The following is a 13,720-nucleotide window of genomic DNA, read 5'->3' as shown; positions in this document are numbered from 1 at the left end:
ATGAAGGTAGATTCAGTGCAATGGATACTCTGTGTTTCGATAAACACCCAAGGCCATCGCACTTTTCGCGTCAACGTCTGAGAAACCATGTCGAACTACGGCAAAAAAGGGGTCATGTAAGCAGAGTGCCTACTCTACCACAGTCAGAAAAATTTATTACGGTGCTCCAAAATAATGTGTTCTAAATTTTGACCATCCAATAGTAGACTATCAATCGTCATAGTAGATAAACTCTTGTGTATTTGGACAGATAAAAAAAATTGAGCCAGCGCATCGCTAAACAATAGGCAAAAATTACAACAATTGTTCTTCATAGAGTCAAGAGTTGATCATTTAAAAATGGATCATTTTGAAGCTTAGCATAAATAAGATAATTACCAAAACAAGAAGAGATTCGTCCCTAAATAGAGGAGAGAGTCCATAAGCAACTACACGATGATGGGCGGGGCACCGCGGTGCACCATTCCTAATCAGTTTAAACACCTTATACTATGCGTATGGCATACAAAATTTTGGATGATTTTAGCTAACAAAATTCATCGGAGTTCATAAACTCGTCAAATGTCAATTTAAAAGCTGATCTTTGTATATTTTTGCCTGCTGTACGTTTACCGCTTTAGATAAAGGGTATAGTGAAGGGTATAGTGTTAAGGGGTATAAAATTCGAGGGGAAGGAGCTAAAGGAAGGAGTTGAAGAAGTACTAAAAAGGATTGATGTGAATGTCGAGATAGGTAAAGTGAGAAGTGTAGGAAGGGAAGAGCGAATAGGGGAGAGAATGTTACTGGTGAAAATAAGTAAATGGGAACATATGAGGGAAGTGATGACAAAGAATAGGATGTTATATGGAAGCTCAGAGAGAATAGAGGATAATTTGACATGGGTAGAAAGAAAGATGCAGTACAAGTTAAGGAAATTGCGGACGAGGAAAGAAAAAAGGGAAAAGGAACATGGGTTAAGTATGGGAGAATACGTACAGACGGAGTATGGTGGGGTTGGGATAAAGAAAGGGAATAGCTAGTAAGAAATGAGGTGCAGGAAAACTAGGAAAGGAATGAACGGGAGATAAGAAAATAAGCAATAGTAAGAACAAAAAAGAGACGAGAAACGAAAGTAGGAAAGAATGGAAGATATGTTACTGAAAGATAGCAGGATTGGAGAGAAAGGATGTAGTTTATAAGATATTTGACACAAGAGGATGTAGTCATAATGATGGAGACGTGGCTAGATGAAAAGGGATGGGAATGAGTAAGGGGAAGATTACCAAGAGGATACAAATGGCAAGTGCAAAATGAAAAGAGGAAGAATGAAAAGGGCAGAGCAATGGGAGGAATGGTAATGGGAGTAAGGAATGAATTTATAACAGGGAAAGATAAGAAAGAGGGAAAAGAACAAAAACAAGGATTAATAGTAGAAAAGGTAAAGATAGGAGGAGAGGAGTGGAAGGTAGTGGGGTTTTATGTGAACGGTGATATGCAGGAGAAAGCAGAGGAGATGGAAGAAATAATTTAAGAAAATAAAGAAGAGATTAGGCTGATAATAGGTGGGGATTTCAATGTGAGAACAGGTCAGAAAGGAATTAAGAAAGTAGAGAAAAAGAAAAAGTAATGGGGAAGAATATATGAAAATAAGAAAGAGTATACTGAGTTGTGTAATTAAAAGAAAGAGGAAGAGAATAAAAGGATTGAGGAAGAGGCGGAGATGGCTAGGACAGAAGAAGAGGTATGAAAGGTAGTAAATAGAGAAAGAAAATGAATAAACCTAGATATTGAAATGGTAGAATGTAAGAAATATTTCTTGGATTTGCTAGGAGTAGAGAGAAAAGTTAGAAAGAGAGGGAAATATGGTAGAGAAATAAATGAAGGAGAAGACATAAAAAGGGAGGAAATAGTTCAGGTTTTAGGAGTAATGAAGTATGGAAAGGCACCTGCTATAGATGAGATTCCAAATGAAGTATGGAAATATGGAGGGAAGGCCAGAGTTATGAAAAGAAGGAGTAGTTATACCAATAGTAAAGAATGGCAAAGGAGAGAAGCTTAAAGATTATAGGGATGTCACGCTGATGCCAACAATTTATAAAGTATATCGAATCAGACAGGTTTTAGAAAATGAATGGGGGGTAGAGGACAGCTTATATGTTCTGAAGTATGTAGTAAATAAGAGGATTAAAAAGAAAAAAGGTGATATTAGAGGGATTAATATAGAGAGTATCGGAAAGTTTTAGAGAAACAAAAAGCAAGGTAAAGTTAGGAGACCAAGTAGGAGATAGTTATTAACATCAGACTTGGAAGAAGAAATGAGGAGAAAAAGTTGGGGAGCAGTTAGGATAGGGAAGGAAAAGATATATACAGTGGCATACGCAGACGACATAGTGTTGATGGCAGAGGATGAATAAGGGATGGTGGGATTAATTACATGATTAGAAAAATACTTAGACGGGAAAAAGTTGAATTTGAATGTAGAAAAGACAGACAATGAGGTTCAGAAAAGGAGGGGAAGGAAGAAAGAATGGACAGGGAGATGGAAGGGAATAAAGTTAGAAGAAGTAAAAGAGTTTAAGTGTTTAGTATATATCTTGGAAACGAATGAAGATCATAGAGCTAATATAAGAGAAAGGATAAAAAAGCAGCAGAGGTAATGAAACAGATATGGGTAGTAGGAAAAAGAAGGTTAAGAACAAAATTGGAGAAGAAGAATGTGGTTATTTGATACGCTGTTATGACCGGTATTAAATTATGGAGCAGAGAAATATGGGAAGGAAAAGAAAGGAAAGATATTGAGAGTTTACAAGAAAGGTATATAAGGAGGACACTAGGGCAGACTGCAGGACGCCAGGATATATGGCGAGAGAAGAAGCGCAAAGGGATAAGTTAAGTATTAGAGCAAGAAAGAGGGCATAGAAATTTGAGACGAAGCTGAGGGAGGGAAAGAGAGGGGAGTTGACGAGAAAGTGTTTTTTAACGGTAGAAGAGAGGAGAGGGATGGCGATCAAATTAACGAGATGGGAAGAAGAAAGGAGGGAGGTCTTTAATGCTAGAGAAATAAAAGACGGGACTGGAGTAGACTATGAAGAATTAGAAAAAAGGAGAGGGAAAGACAATTAATAGAAAGATAGCGAATGATTGAGGAATGAAAATACAAGAAATGGTATAAGATGATAAAAAAGGAAGGACTACCAAATTATTTAGAAAAGGGATGGGGAGAGAGAAGATGGACCAGAATAGCAAGATTTTGATGGAGAAACGAGGTAAGGGAGCGGATGTATTGAGAAAAAAAGAGAACAGAAGGTGTAGAATATGTGAATGAGAGGAGGAAACATGGGAGCATGTATGAGCAGCATATATGCGCATGTATGAATAGAGGGTGCTAGAGGAGCGAATGAGAGAGGTTGAAAGAATGCATGTGATTGTTGATTTCACAAAATCTACGCCGATATGTAGAAACTTCGTAGAAGGAGAAACAATTTGATATGCAGGACACCTGCTGTTTTGGGAAAAAGAGGTGGAAAATGAAACTTCAGTTTCTATTATCATTTTGTTCGCAAGCTTCGAATTGTTGTCTGAATAATAAATTCTTCAATTTTTTCCTCTCATAAACATTTAAAATGTAATATTTACTATCGAAATTTCAATGAAAAATTTAATTTATATCAACTTTAAATGACAAATATTTGTCATTTATCAGCAGTAACTTTCTTCAGATTTGAGATTACGTTGATGTATGTGTACCTAAAAGAATATTTATATGGAGAACCTGCTTTAACTATTTTCATTTGGAATGCAGAAAAATTATTGAAGAATAAAAACAATAAATACTTGATGATGATTATAACTTTTTCTTTAAAGTTTTTTGTTTACAGTGAAAAAAGTTTGAAAATCCGTTAGAATTGCGTGCATTTTTTACTTTATTCTGTTTTATTTCTCGATCCATACTATCAGTAAATGCTGTAAATGTACTATAGGATTCTTCATAATTTTTTTTAAATAGGAGCTTATTTACACTTCAGAAAAACCGAACAGTTTCATGCTTTCGAGCAGTAGAAGAGCAACCAAACACATAACAAAACACTTTACCCTTCGATTTTCGTGGCTGAGGGCTTTCCGATTCTGTCACCAGGTGGCGTATTTGAGTATTTCAGATCCCAATAGTTTATCATTTTTACACTTTTATTATTTTAATATATGATAGATTAATACAATTTATGATCATTGTTTAAATAACAATAAAATAATGAAGAGATTACTATTACTCGATGTTAAAAGTATTAATTAAAATTCACATAAATTTGTTTGAATTTTGATTTTGAATTTTAGGGTCCAAATATCTATTACTTTTATTTCAAAAATGATATTTGTTAAATTTTGTCATTTAAAAAAAATTGATTTTTTAAATTTAATTTTTTAACCAATTCCAGTTCTTCTTCATTCATAATTCAGGAAATGAACCAAATTAGTGCTAGCACAAAACTGTGAAGCGATGGAAATGTATGTATGGTGTCTCATTTTGAGGCTGGACCTCTTTCCTACAAAATAACGTATGCAAGTTTACAAAAATCAAGATGGCGGCATCAATATGGCAGCCAAAAGCTCAGAAATTTCAGGAAATGAACCAAATTAGTACAGCCACCAAACTTTGAAGCGATGGAAAAGTATGTATGAGGGATCATTTTGAGGCTGGGTTGATTTCCTGCAAAATAACGTATGCGCCTTTACAAAAATCAAGATGGCGGCATCAATATGGTATTACTATATAGAAAATTATTTACAATTATTCACAATTATTTACATAAAGTCTCATATCTAGTTCCTTATCTCCATTTCCTGTGATAGTGCAATTTAGGACTTATTAGCAAACGAGTGAGCGAGCGAACAAAAGCGAGAGCGCAAGCGAGAGAGAGAGAGAGCATGAGAACGCAAACGCATCTTAGTCTACTTACCTCTTACATTACCATTATTTACAATTTTTACGCTTCTAATCTAAGCGTCCACCATCCCTTGTTCATCCTCTGCCATCAACACTATATCGTCTGCGTATGTCACTGTATATATCTTTTTCTTCCCTATCCTAACTCCTCCCCAACTTTTTCTCCTGATTTCTTCTTCCAAGCCTGATGTTAATAACTATCTCCTACTTGGTCTCCTAACTTTACCTTGCTTTTTGTCTCTCTAAAACTTTCCGATACTCTCTATATTAATCCCTCTAATATCACCTTTTTCCTTTTTAATCCTCTTATTTACTACATACTTCAGAACATATAAGCTGTCCTCTACCCCCCATTCATTTTCTAAAACCTGTCTGATTCTGTGTCTCGATCTTCTTTTCTTTAACTTCCATCTTCAATCTCTCCGACAAAACAGTTACATATACTTTATAAAGTGTTGGCATCAGCGTCACACCCTTATAATCTTTAAGCTTCTCTCCTTTGCCATTCTTCACTATTGGTATAACTACTCCTTCTTTTCATAACTCTGGCATTCCCTCCATATTTCCATACTTCATTTGGAATCTCATCTATACCAGGTGCCTTTCCATACTTCATTACTCCTAAAACCTGAACTATTTCCTCCCTTTTTATGTCTTCCTCTTTATTTATTTCTCTACCATATTTCCCTCTCTTTCTAACTTTTCTCTCTACTCCTAGAAAATCCAAAAAATATTTCTTACATTCTACCATTTCAATATCTTGGTTTACTCTTTTTCTTTCTCTATTTACTACCTTTCATACCTCTTCTTCTGTCCTAGCCTTCTCCGCCTCTTCCTCAATCCTTTTATTCTCTTCCTCTTTCTTTTAATTACACAACTCAGTATACTCTTTCTTATTTTCATATATTCTTCCCCATTACTTTTTTCTTTTCTCTACTTTCTTAATTCCTTTCTGACCTCCTTTTTTTCCTGCACTGTTTACATTTGCTCCCCCCTAATTCATATTTCTATTGCTTTTTTGTCCCTCTAATGTCACTATTCAGGGAAAGTGATCCGCATCAATATAATCACCTACCTCTAGTTTCTTAACCTTCTCTCGTACCTCATCATCCACTATCACTTAATGGATTACTGTTCTCCTTTCACCTCCTGAGCGTGTCTCCTCTGTCTCCTGTTCTCGCGTTGAAATCCCTACCTATTATCAGCCTAATCTCTTATTTATTTTCTTAAATTATTTCTTTCATCTCCTCTGCTTTCTCCTGCATATCACCGTTCACATAAACCCCCACTACCTTCCACTCCTCTCCTCCTATCTTTGCCTCTTCTATTATTAATCCTTGTTTTTGTTCTTTTCCCTCTTTCTTATCTTTCCCTGTTATAAATTCATTCCTTACTCCCATTACCATTCCTCCCATTACTCTGCCCTTTTCATTCTTCCTCTTTTCATTTTGCACTTGCCATTTGTAACCTCTTGGTAATCTTCCCCTTACTCTTTCCCATCCCTTTTCATCTACATCCTATTGTGTCATATATCTCATAAACTCTATCCTTTCTCTCCAATCCTGCTATCTTTCAGTAACATATCTTCCATTCTTCCCTACTTTCGTTTCTCGTCTCATTTTCCTTCTTACTATTTCTTATTTTCTTATCTCCCGTTCCTTCCTTTCCTAGTTTTCCTGCACCTTATTTCTTACTAGTTGTTCCCTTTCTTCATCCCAACCCCACCATACTCCGTCTTTATGTATTCTCCCATACTTAACCCATGTTCGTTTTCCCTTTTTTCTTTCCTCGTCCGCAATTTCCTTAACTTATGCTGCATTTTTCTTTCTACCCATGTCAAATTATCCTCTATTCTCTCCGAGCTTCCATATAACATCCTATTCTTTGTCTTCACTTCCCTCATATTTCCCATTTATTTGTTTTCACCAGTATCATTCTCTCCCCTATTCGCTCTTCCCTTCCTACACTTCTCACTTTACCTATCTCGAAATTCACATCAATCCTTTTTAGTACTTCTTCAACTCCTTCCTTTAGCTCCTTCCCCTCTAATCTTATACCCTTTATCACTATGCCCATCACTATACCCTTTATCTAAAGCGGTAAACGTACAACAGGTAAAAATATACAAAGATCAGCTTGCAAATTGACATTTGACGAGTTTATAAACTCCGGTGAATTTTGTTAGCTAAAATCATTCAAAATTTTGAATGCCATACGCTCGATCAATTATTATTTTAAAAATCTGAAAAAATACACAAGAGTTTATTTACTATGAAGATTCAATTTATAGCATTGGATGGTTAAAATTCTAAAATTAGTTATTTTGGACTACCTTAATATATATATATTTATATATAAAGATGGGCAAAGATAGGCAACTTAGCTGACCCGAAGAATTACAGGCCAATTACTAGTCTAAGCACACAGGATAAGGTCTCCACTGCTATCCTAAATGATAGGATTGTTCGGGCTATCGGACCTATGTTGCAAGAATTGTACGAACAACGCGGTTCAAAGAAAGGCGTAGCAGGATGTCGGGAGAACCTGCTCATTGATAGAGTATCTGCAAAGACGCAGCATTCTACCAGCGCGGCCTATTGCTGGCCTGGATTAATGACCGTAAAGCTTTCGATTCAACCTCCCATATACTTGTCAGCTTTCTTTTGGAAAGCCTAAAGGTTCTGTTCCGCAACTTTACATATGACGCCGTTATTGTGGTCGCGGAATACTATATCTTGAATTTTTTCACAACAAGATTATTCTCGGTTTAGCTCATATAGTCGCAAACGGACGGGGCCCTCTTCTTAAAATGGTCAGGAAGCACGTGAAGGTGCGCAAAGGAGCGTTTCTGTGCAAAACGGCGGAGGAAGCTGCGGAAACACTTAGCCTTGACTTCAATATAATGGGTAAGCAAAATGCATCAAATCTGATCTATCTCGAGTCCTCACTCCTTAAAAACCGGATTAAGAAAGCATAGAAGAAAAACTTCCGTGAACAGCTCCTCAACAAGAGGATGCACGATATCTTTCACATAAATGTGGAGGATCATTCGATTTCGTGTGAGCTAACGTTTGCTTTCCTTAAATCATCCAGATTGAAGTCGGGCACACAGGGTTTCGTTTTGTTATGTTAAGACGGGTATATTTCCACTTTTGCATACCATCGCCACATTTTAAGCTAAAATATTCCTGATAATAGCTGCAGAACGTTTCATGCATACACCGAGCATCTCAGGCAGATACTATCTAGTTGTTCAACTCATGCGGGAACGACCTACATCCAAAGGCATAATGCGAAACTAAGAGTGGTTTATTACCATCTTTGTCACTTACGGCATTAACCTTAATACCGCTCCGCTAAACGCTCCTAAGGAAATCGAGTCAATTTTTGAGAATTAGAAGTGCCGCATATACTAGAACTAATTATTCTTGAAAATCGTTTCTGTTGCGCACTCGAGGCCTAACATAGTTTTCCTTGACTTCAACAAATGAACCATGTAAGATATCGAATTTTAGGCACCAACACACAAAAACATCATTGATAAGGAGAAAGAAAAGAAAGAAAGGTAGAGATCTTATAAGAGAGTTGCAACAGCCATACTCGGAATATTCTGTTAAGCTAATCGTCCATGTCAGCAATGATCTTGGAGTTACCAAGCTTTAACTGGTGTATAGCCTGAAAAGCATCACTGCGTGTTAGCAAGATGCTAAGACACTGGCCGGCAAAATGCAGAAGACGATCGTCCTTGGGTCGCTCCGTGACCTCAGGGTGCACCAGGGTTTTGACGGATTGTTGCAACTACCTATCTCACGATCGTGAGACTTAGTTATGGCTGGAATTTTACCGCAATTTCGCTGTAAGTGGGTGCATTTTTTCAAATAAGCACTCGATCCCGGCGAAATCCCGCGGTTGTTCTTATGACAAACTTTTATTTATATATCCTACTATTAATAGCTCAAATCTAATTATGTGTATTTTAACTTATTTATTTACTCTCGTTAAATACCTATTTTAAAATAAGTAACCAAAAAGATATATTACTTAATCTACGTTTTTTATATCTTTCCTTCATCAAATTTTTGATGCAAGAAGTGATCCAAGGAGTGGATTTCTTACTTGCTTCAGTGATACTAAGAGGCGCAAATTTGTCGAATGTTGAAGATATAAATTTGGATAGACAAATCACCTTTCTATTTATATCCTTTTCAGTAAAAATTCTTTCCAGTCATTAGCAGAAAGGTGCTCAAGAAATTCGATTTTATTTGTATTTGTGAGATTGTGTACAGGCAGAAAAGTTATACTGGAGGAGAAATTAAAAGAAAACTGGTATTGAATGCATTTAAGGTCGTGGCTTGAGCGGAATGAAATTAAGTGTTGAGTAGAAGAAATCATCTTTTCTAGATCGTCAACAATCATCAAGTCAATCCATGAACTAGAATGATCAATGTGGTGAGTAGTATTATTTGAAACTATAGATAATCCAGCAGAGAACGCCACTGATATTAAATAGTTAGTTACACTGTAGGTAGCATTGAGATTTGCGTCTAGATAACCAGTAAGTATAACCTTATTTTAATTAGGTATAAGGTCAAAAATGTTATTCTCAACTACCTTGCAGTAAAAGGAATTAGGAGGTTTTTAAATAACAACCACTAAAATGCTGTCCTGAGGCGACGATAACTTGACAAAAAAGGTGTTAATCAATAGGGTAATTGGCAGGAGGACTCACGCATACCTGTTCTCCCCTTAAGCTGCCCTTACGTGTATTACGGTAAGTGCTACTTTCCTCAAGGGAATGTTTGGTGTAAGCCAAATCTCGGACAAGGCTATAATATGATAGGAACGGGACATAAAGTGATGTTTAAATTCTGTTTGAATAGGCAGTTAAAAATTGAGCGTTCGCGTGACAAATATTTAAGATTTCCATTTTGAGAGTCATAGATAAAGTGCAGCCATAAAAAAGTACAAATTAAAGAAGCAATAAGTTTTATAAAGCTTATGATATATAAAAAATGCACAAAAAAGGACAATTTCCAGATATTGTGCAAGGTTGAAGTATCCCAGTCAAAAATAAAAGATTGTTAATATTTAAATTCAGAAGGCACAGTATCCAGAATGGCGAGCATGTTTGTATACATATTAAATATAATTACTTCTGTAGAAGAAGCATGGAAAATAGAATAGTGCTAATGTTCTGCTAGAAATAAACAAGTACATAGTGGACTAAGAGAGTAGTTTTTATTGTAGTTCTCTAACAGATTGGATGTTTGACAGGTGTATCCTAGGCAAGCTATTCTCCTTACCGCAAAACATTTTTCCGCCATAAAACTACAAGTATTTGATTTTTTTTGTCCTACGAATACCGAGAGTAAAAGCATAAATCTTCCCATTGAGCAGGGTTCATGCATCTGGAAGGTAAATAAAACATCTCTCGTTTTCAGTCCGTCCCATATTTAAAGTAGAAAAGTCTCTTAACTTTTCTTCTCGTACTGTATATCTTGTCTGCCGAATTTAGCTACGATGATCGGAGGGGTGGAAGAATTAAACAATTAAGGTGCTTTATTGATTCTGTATATGTTGACAACGTCATCCTTACAAGGATTAACATCAAGAGCCTCAGCGACAGATTCTATAGTGACTATGAGGAGAACATGAAATTGTAGCGTAGTATGTAATGCCGCTTGCTCCTCGACATTCAGCACATGCTTGATAGTGACTACTTGGGATTTTAGGTCCTTAGGTTCTTTCTTTACCAGTACGATGTCATCCTTTTGTACTTTGGAGCCAGATTCCAGTGATTCGAAACACCTGGTGTTATTTATAAGTTCATTTGTTATGCCTGACGGGGTAGATTTAATTAATCATTAAACTCTTTTTGTTGGTTTTCAAATTCACGAAATTTTGCCAAAATCTCACATGAAAGCATACGCGTTTCGTATTGAACGTCGAATAAAATTTTGCGCAAGAGTTCAGCAAGACTAGTTGGTAAATTGCGCGCATTTTCCGAGACAGCGATATAGGTGAGGGTGAGAAGTAGATTACCTGTACCATCGACATCTTGAAGAGTTGTGGTGCCAGGTTTCAGACTTAAATTGCCAGTCACCACCGCAGAGGTGGGACTAGTGGGAAACGGGAACATATCTTGAAAACATAATCCACTTAGCCCTTTTGCAAGTTATTCCAACATTTTTTTGGAAATTTCGAAATTAGCGCAGGCCAAACGAACCAGATTGCCACACGTCACACACGCTAGAACTTCAGGCCCACTTCTGGATATCACTATATTAAACTCCAAACACGCACCCATAGTTCTGTAGAAACGACTATCGTTACCTTTTTGTATAAACAAAAGTACAATCGACTATAGAACAAGCCACCATCATTTTCACTCAAGGAAATTTTAATGTAATTAAAAACTTTACAACTTATGTAAACATAGAAAATTGAAGAGAAGAAAATTGAAAAGTCCGCAACCGATAGCCATGACAGTTCTTGTTCATGTGATTGAAATACCGAGATACCTGCAGGTAAAATGCAGAAGGCAGTCGTCCTTGGGGTGCTCCGTATCCTCAGGATGCACAACACTTTTCCTTGACCATCGTATTGAGACCTTCACTAACTATAACCACCTATCTCACGGTCGCGAGAGGTGGTTACAGCTTAAACGTTACCACATAACAGTCCGCGAAATACGCATTAACTACGTTAACCACAGATTTTTACGTATATTTCGAGAAAAAAGTGCTAAATAATATGTTGGTTATACCTGAATTATATTTAAGAAGTGCCGAGATAATACTTTCTTAGTGTTCGAACACTTTTGGAATGAGTTATAATAAGAACATTCTTCGAAAAGTAGATAAAAGTATTTTGTAATGTGTAAGCTACTATACAGAATGTTTATTAAAATTTTTCTGCGATTTCAACCTCGAATAAAATCAGTATTTCTCGTAAGCCAATTTAAATCCTTCAATAATACAAAGATTATTGAAGAAATATGGTTAAAATTCAGCTACATCCACTCTAAACTATGTCCATGACAGTAAAATTGACGAGCTTTTTCTGAATAAATGGATCGTAGGAGTATTACTTTATTATCCAGTGCTTAAAAACGTTAATTATAAATGCTTCATCAAAACTTAAGCAAGACATTTGCGCGATTTTTACTTTTCTACAAAAAAGAGTGACACATTTTATGGATTAAATTATTATTAGCATTAACATATTAAATGTATACGTTTCACATATCTTTTAAATATATCTTTGAAGCACATTGTATAGAAAATTTTGAAAAGGAACCACTAAAATTAATTTATTTGATAAGTGTGACATACATCAAGTCTTAAACTGTAGGTTCCCCTCCCACCACCAAGTAGTTGTGTGGGGTGTGTACAAGGGAATAGGGAAGAAGGTACAAGAAAAATTTAAACCCTTAGGGGGCACATTAGAAGCTTCCATGAACTCAAATCGAAAGTTGTGATTTAAACGCCTGATAAGCCAGTTATAAATTGGAACTGAAATTGTTTTTAATTTGTTTTTAAACACGGTTTTCAAGGCACTTCTGGACGGTTCTGTCTAAAGAATAAAACGATGTAAACAAAATGGAATGAAATATGAGAAGCAGATATGTTTTTCAATACAGTGTTAATAAAAAATAAAATTTGTTTTATTTTTAATTTAATAAACAGAGAAATTAAGCCATAGACTTTAATCCCGTTCATTCAAAGTTCAGTTCTAAGTCCACTCCACAAAAATATTTAGAAAGTTCGAAAAAGATATTGAAAATCATTTCACTGCGATTTAAAAACATCACAATATAGCTAATTAAGTTGATTATTAATTATCTAAAACATTTTAAAATATAATTAACATAATTTTCAAACCTTTTTGAAATCTTCTTCAAATCAGGATTAAAATTTACGGATATCTTACAAACCAAAATTTCATAATTTTGAAAATGATCTCACTTTTAAATTTTTGTCTAATAGAAGAATCGCATTGGGATTGTTTCGAAATATATTTGATATCTAGTACAAATTTTTATGGAAATTTCTTAATTTATCAGACACAGACACTGACAAAATTTGGTGCCTTGCAGACTTTGCGAGTACCGAAACATGAAGATTCATTAAACACTAGGGATCGAAAATTTGGAAGATTACATTACACTCTCATGAATGAGAATGTAAAACTTGGCAGTGGTGCTGAAAAAGAATCCCTTTAAAAAAGTTTAAGACATATTTATTATTCATTAAAATCGGTAAATCCGATTCAGAGAAACGTTAATTTTTCTAATGTTCAAAATTTTCTCACAACTACTAAAAAAAGTCTTGTTGGAAATTCATACTTCAGGTAATTTTTTTCCTATTATAGTAGTAACTTACCTCCTAAAACTGGCTCAAATCCAAGCTGAGCCATTCGACCATGCTTACCTTGCTACGGCCGTTACTTACCTTGTCGAACATTCTTTTCACTTTGTCCAACGTACATGTTAAGCAACTCAGGTCCCTTGACTGACAAAAAATTAAGTTGGCATTCAGTTGCTACAGCTTTTGCAAGTAAAGTTTTGCCCGTTCCAGGAGGACCGTACAAAAGTAAACCAGATTGCCCTAGCCCAGTATCATTCAACAAAGGTAACTCGATTCGTCGTATAATTTCGTGTTTTAAATCAGCTAAGCCTCCTATGTCTCCCCAGTGAACTTTCGGAACGTCAGGTGCAACGATTCGATTTGAAAACATTGATTGCATGTACTCTGAAACAACATTTTATATATATATATACATGTCTCTAGTATTTTC

General features: G+C 35.7%; 1 protein-coding gene across 2 annotated transcripts in view; it reads right to left on the bottom strand.

The window, feature by feature from the left end:
- LOC117169062 (peroxisome assembly factor 2) overlaps window positions 1-13,720 on the bottom strand; it is a 191,200-nt gene that overhangs the window by 61,366 nt on the left and 116,114 nt on the right. For both annotated transcript variants that reach the window (XM_033355167.1, XM_033355168.1), the window contains one exon: window positions 13,375-13,674. In XM_033355167.1, the coding sequence (XP_033211058.1) occupies window positions 13,375-13,674 (300 nt within the window). The remainder of the gene's footprint in view (window positions 1-13,374; window positions 13,675-13,720) is intronic.

The sequence above is a fragment of the Belonocnema kinseyi genome, chromosome 3 (genome assembly GCF_010883055.1).
Source record: "Belonocnema kinseyi isolate 2016_QV_RU_SX_M_011 chromosome 3, B_treatae_v1, whole genome shotgun sequence".
NCBI classification, from domain to species: domain Eukaryota; kingdom Metazoa; phylum Arthropoda; class Insecta; order Hymenoptera; family Cynipidae; genus Belonocnema; species Belonocnema kinseyi.
The sequence above is the reverse complement of the archived record's forward strand: the minus strand, read 5'-3'. Positions and strand labels throughout refer to the sequence as shown.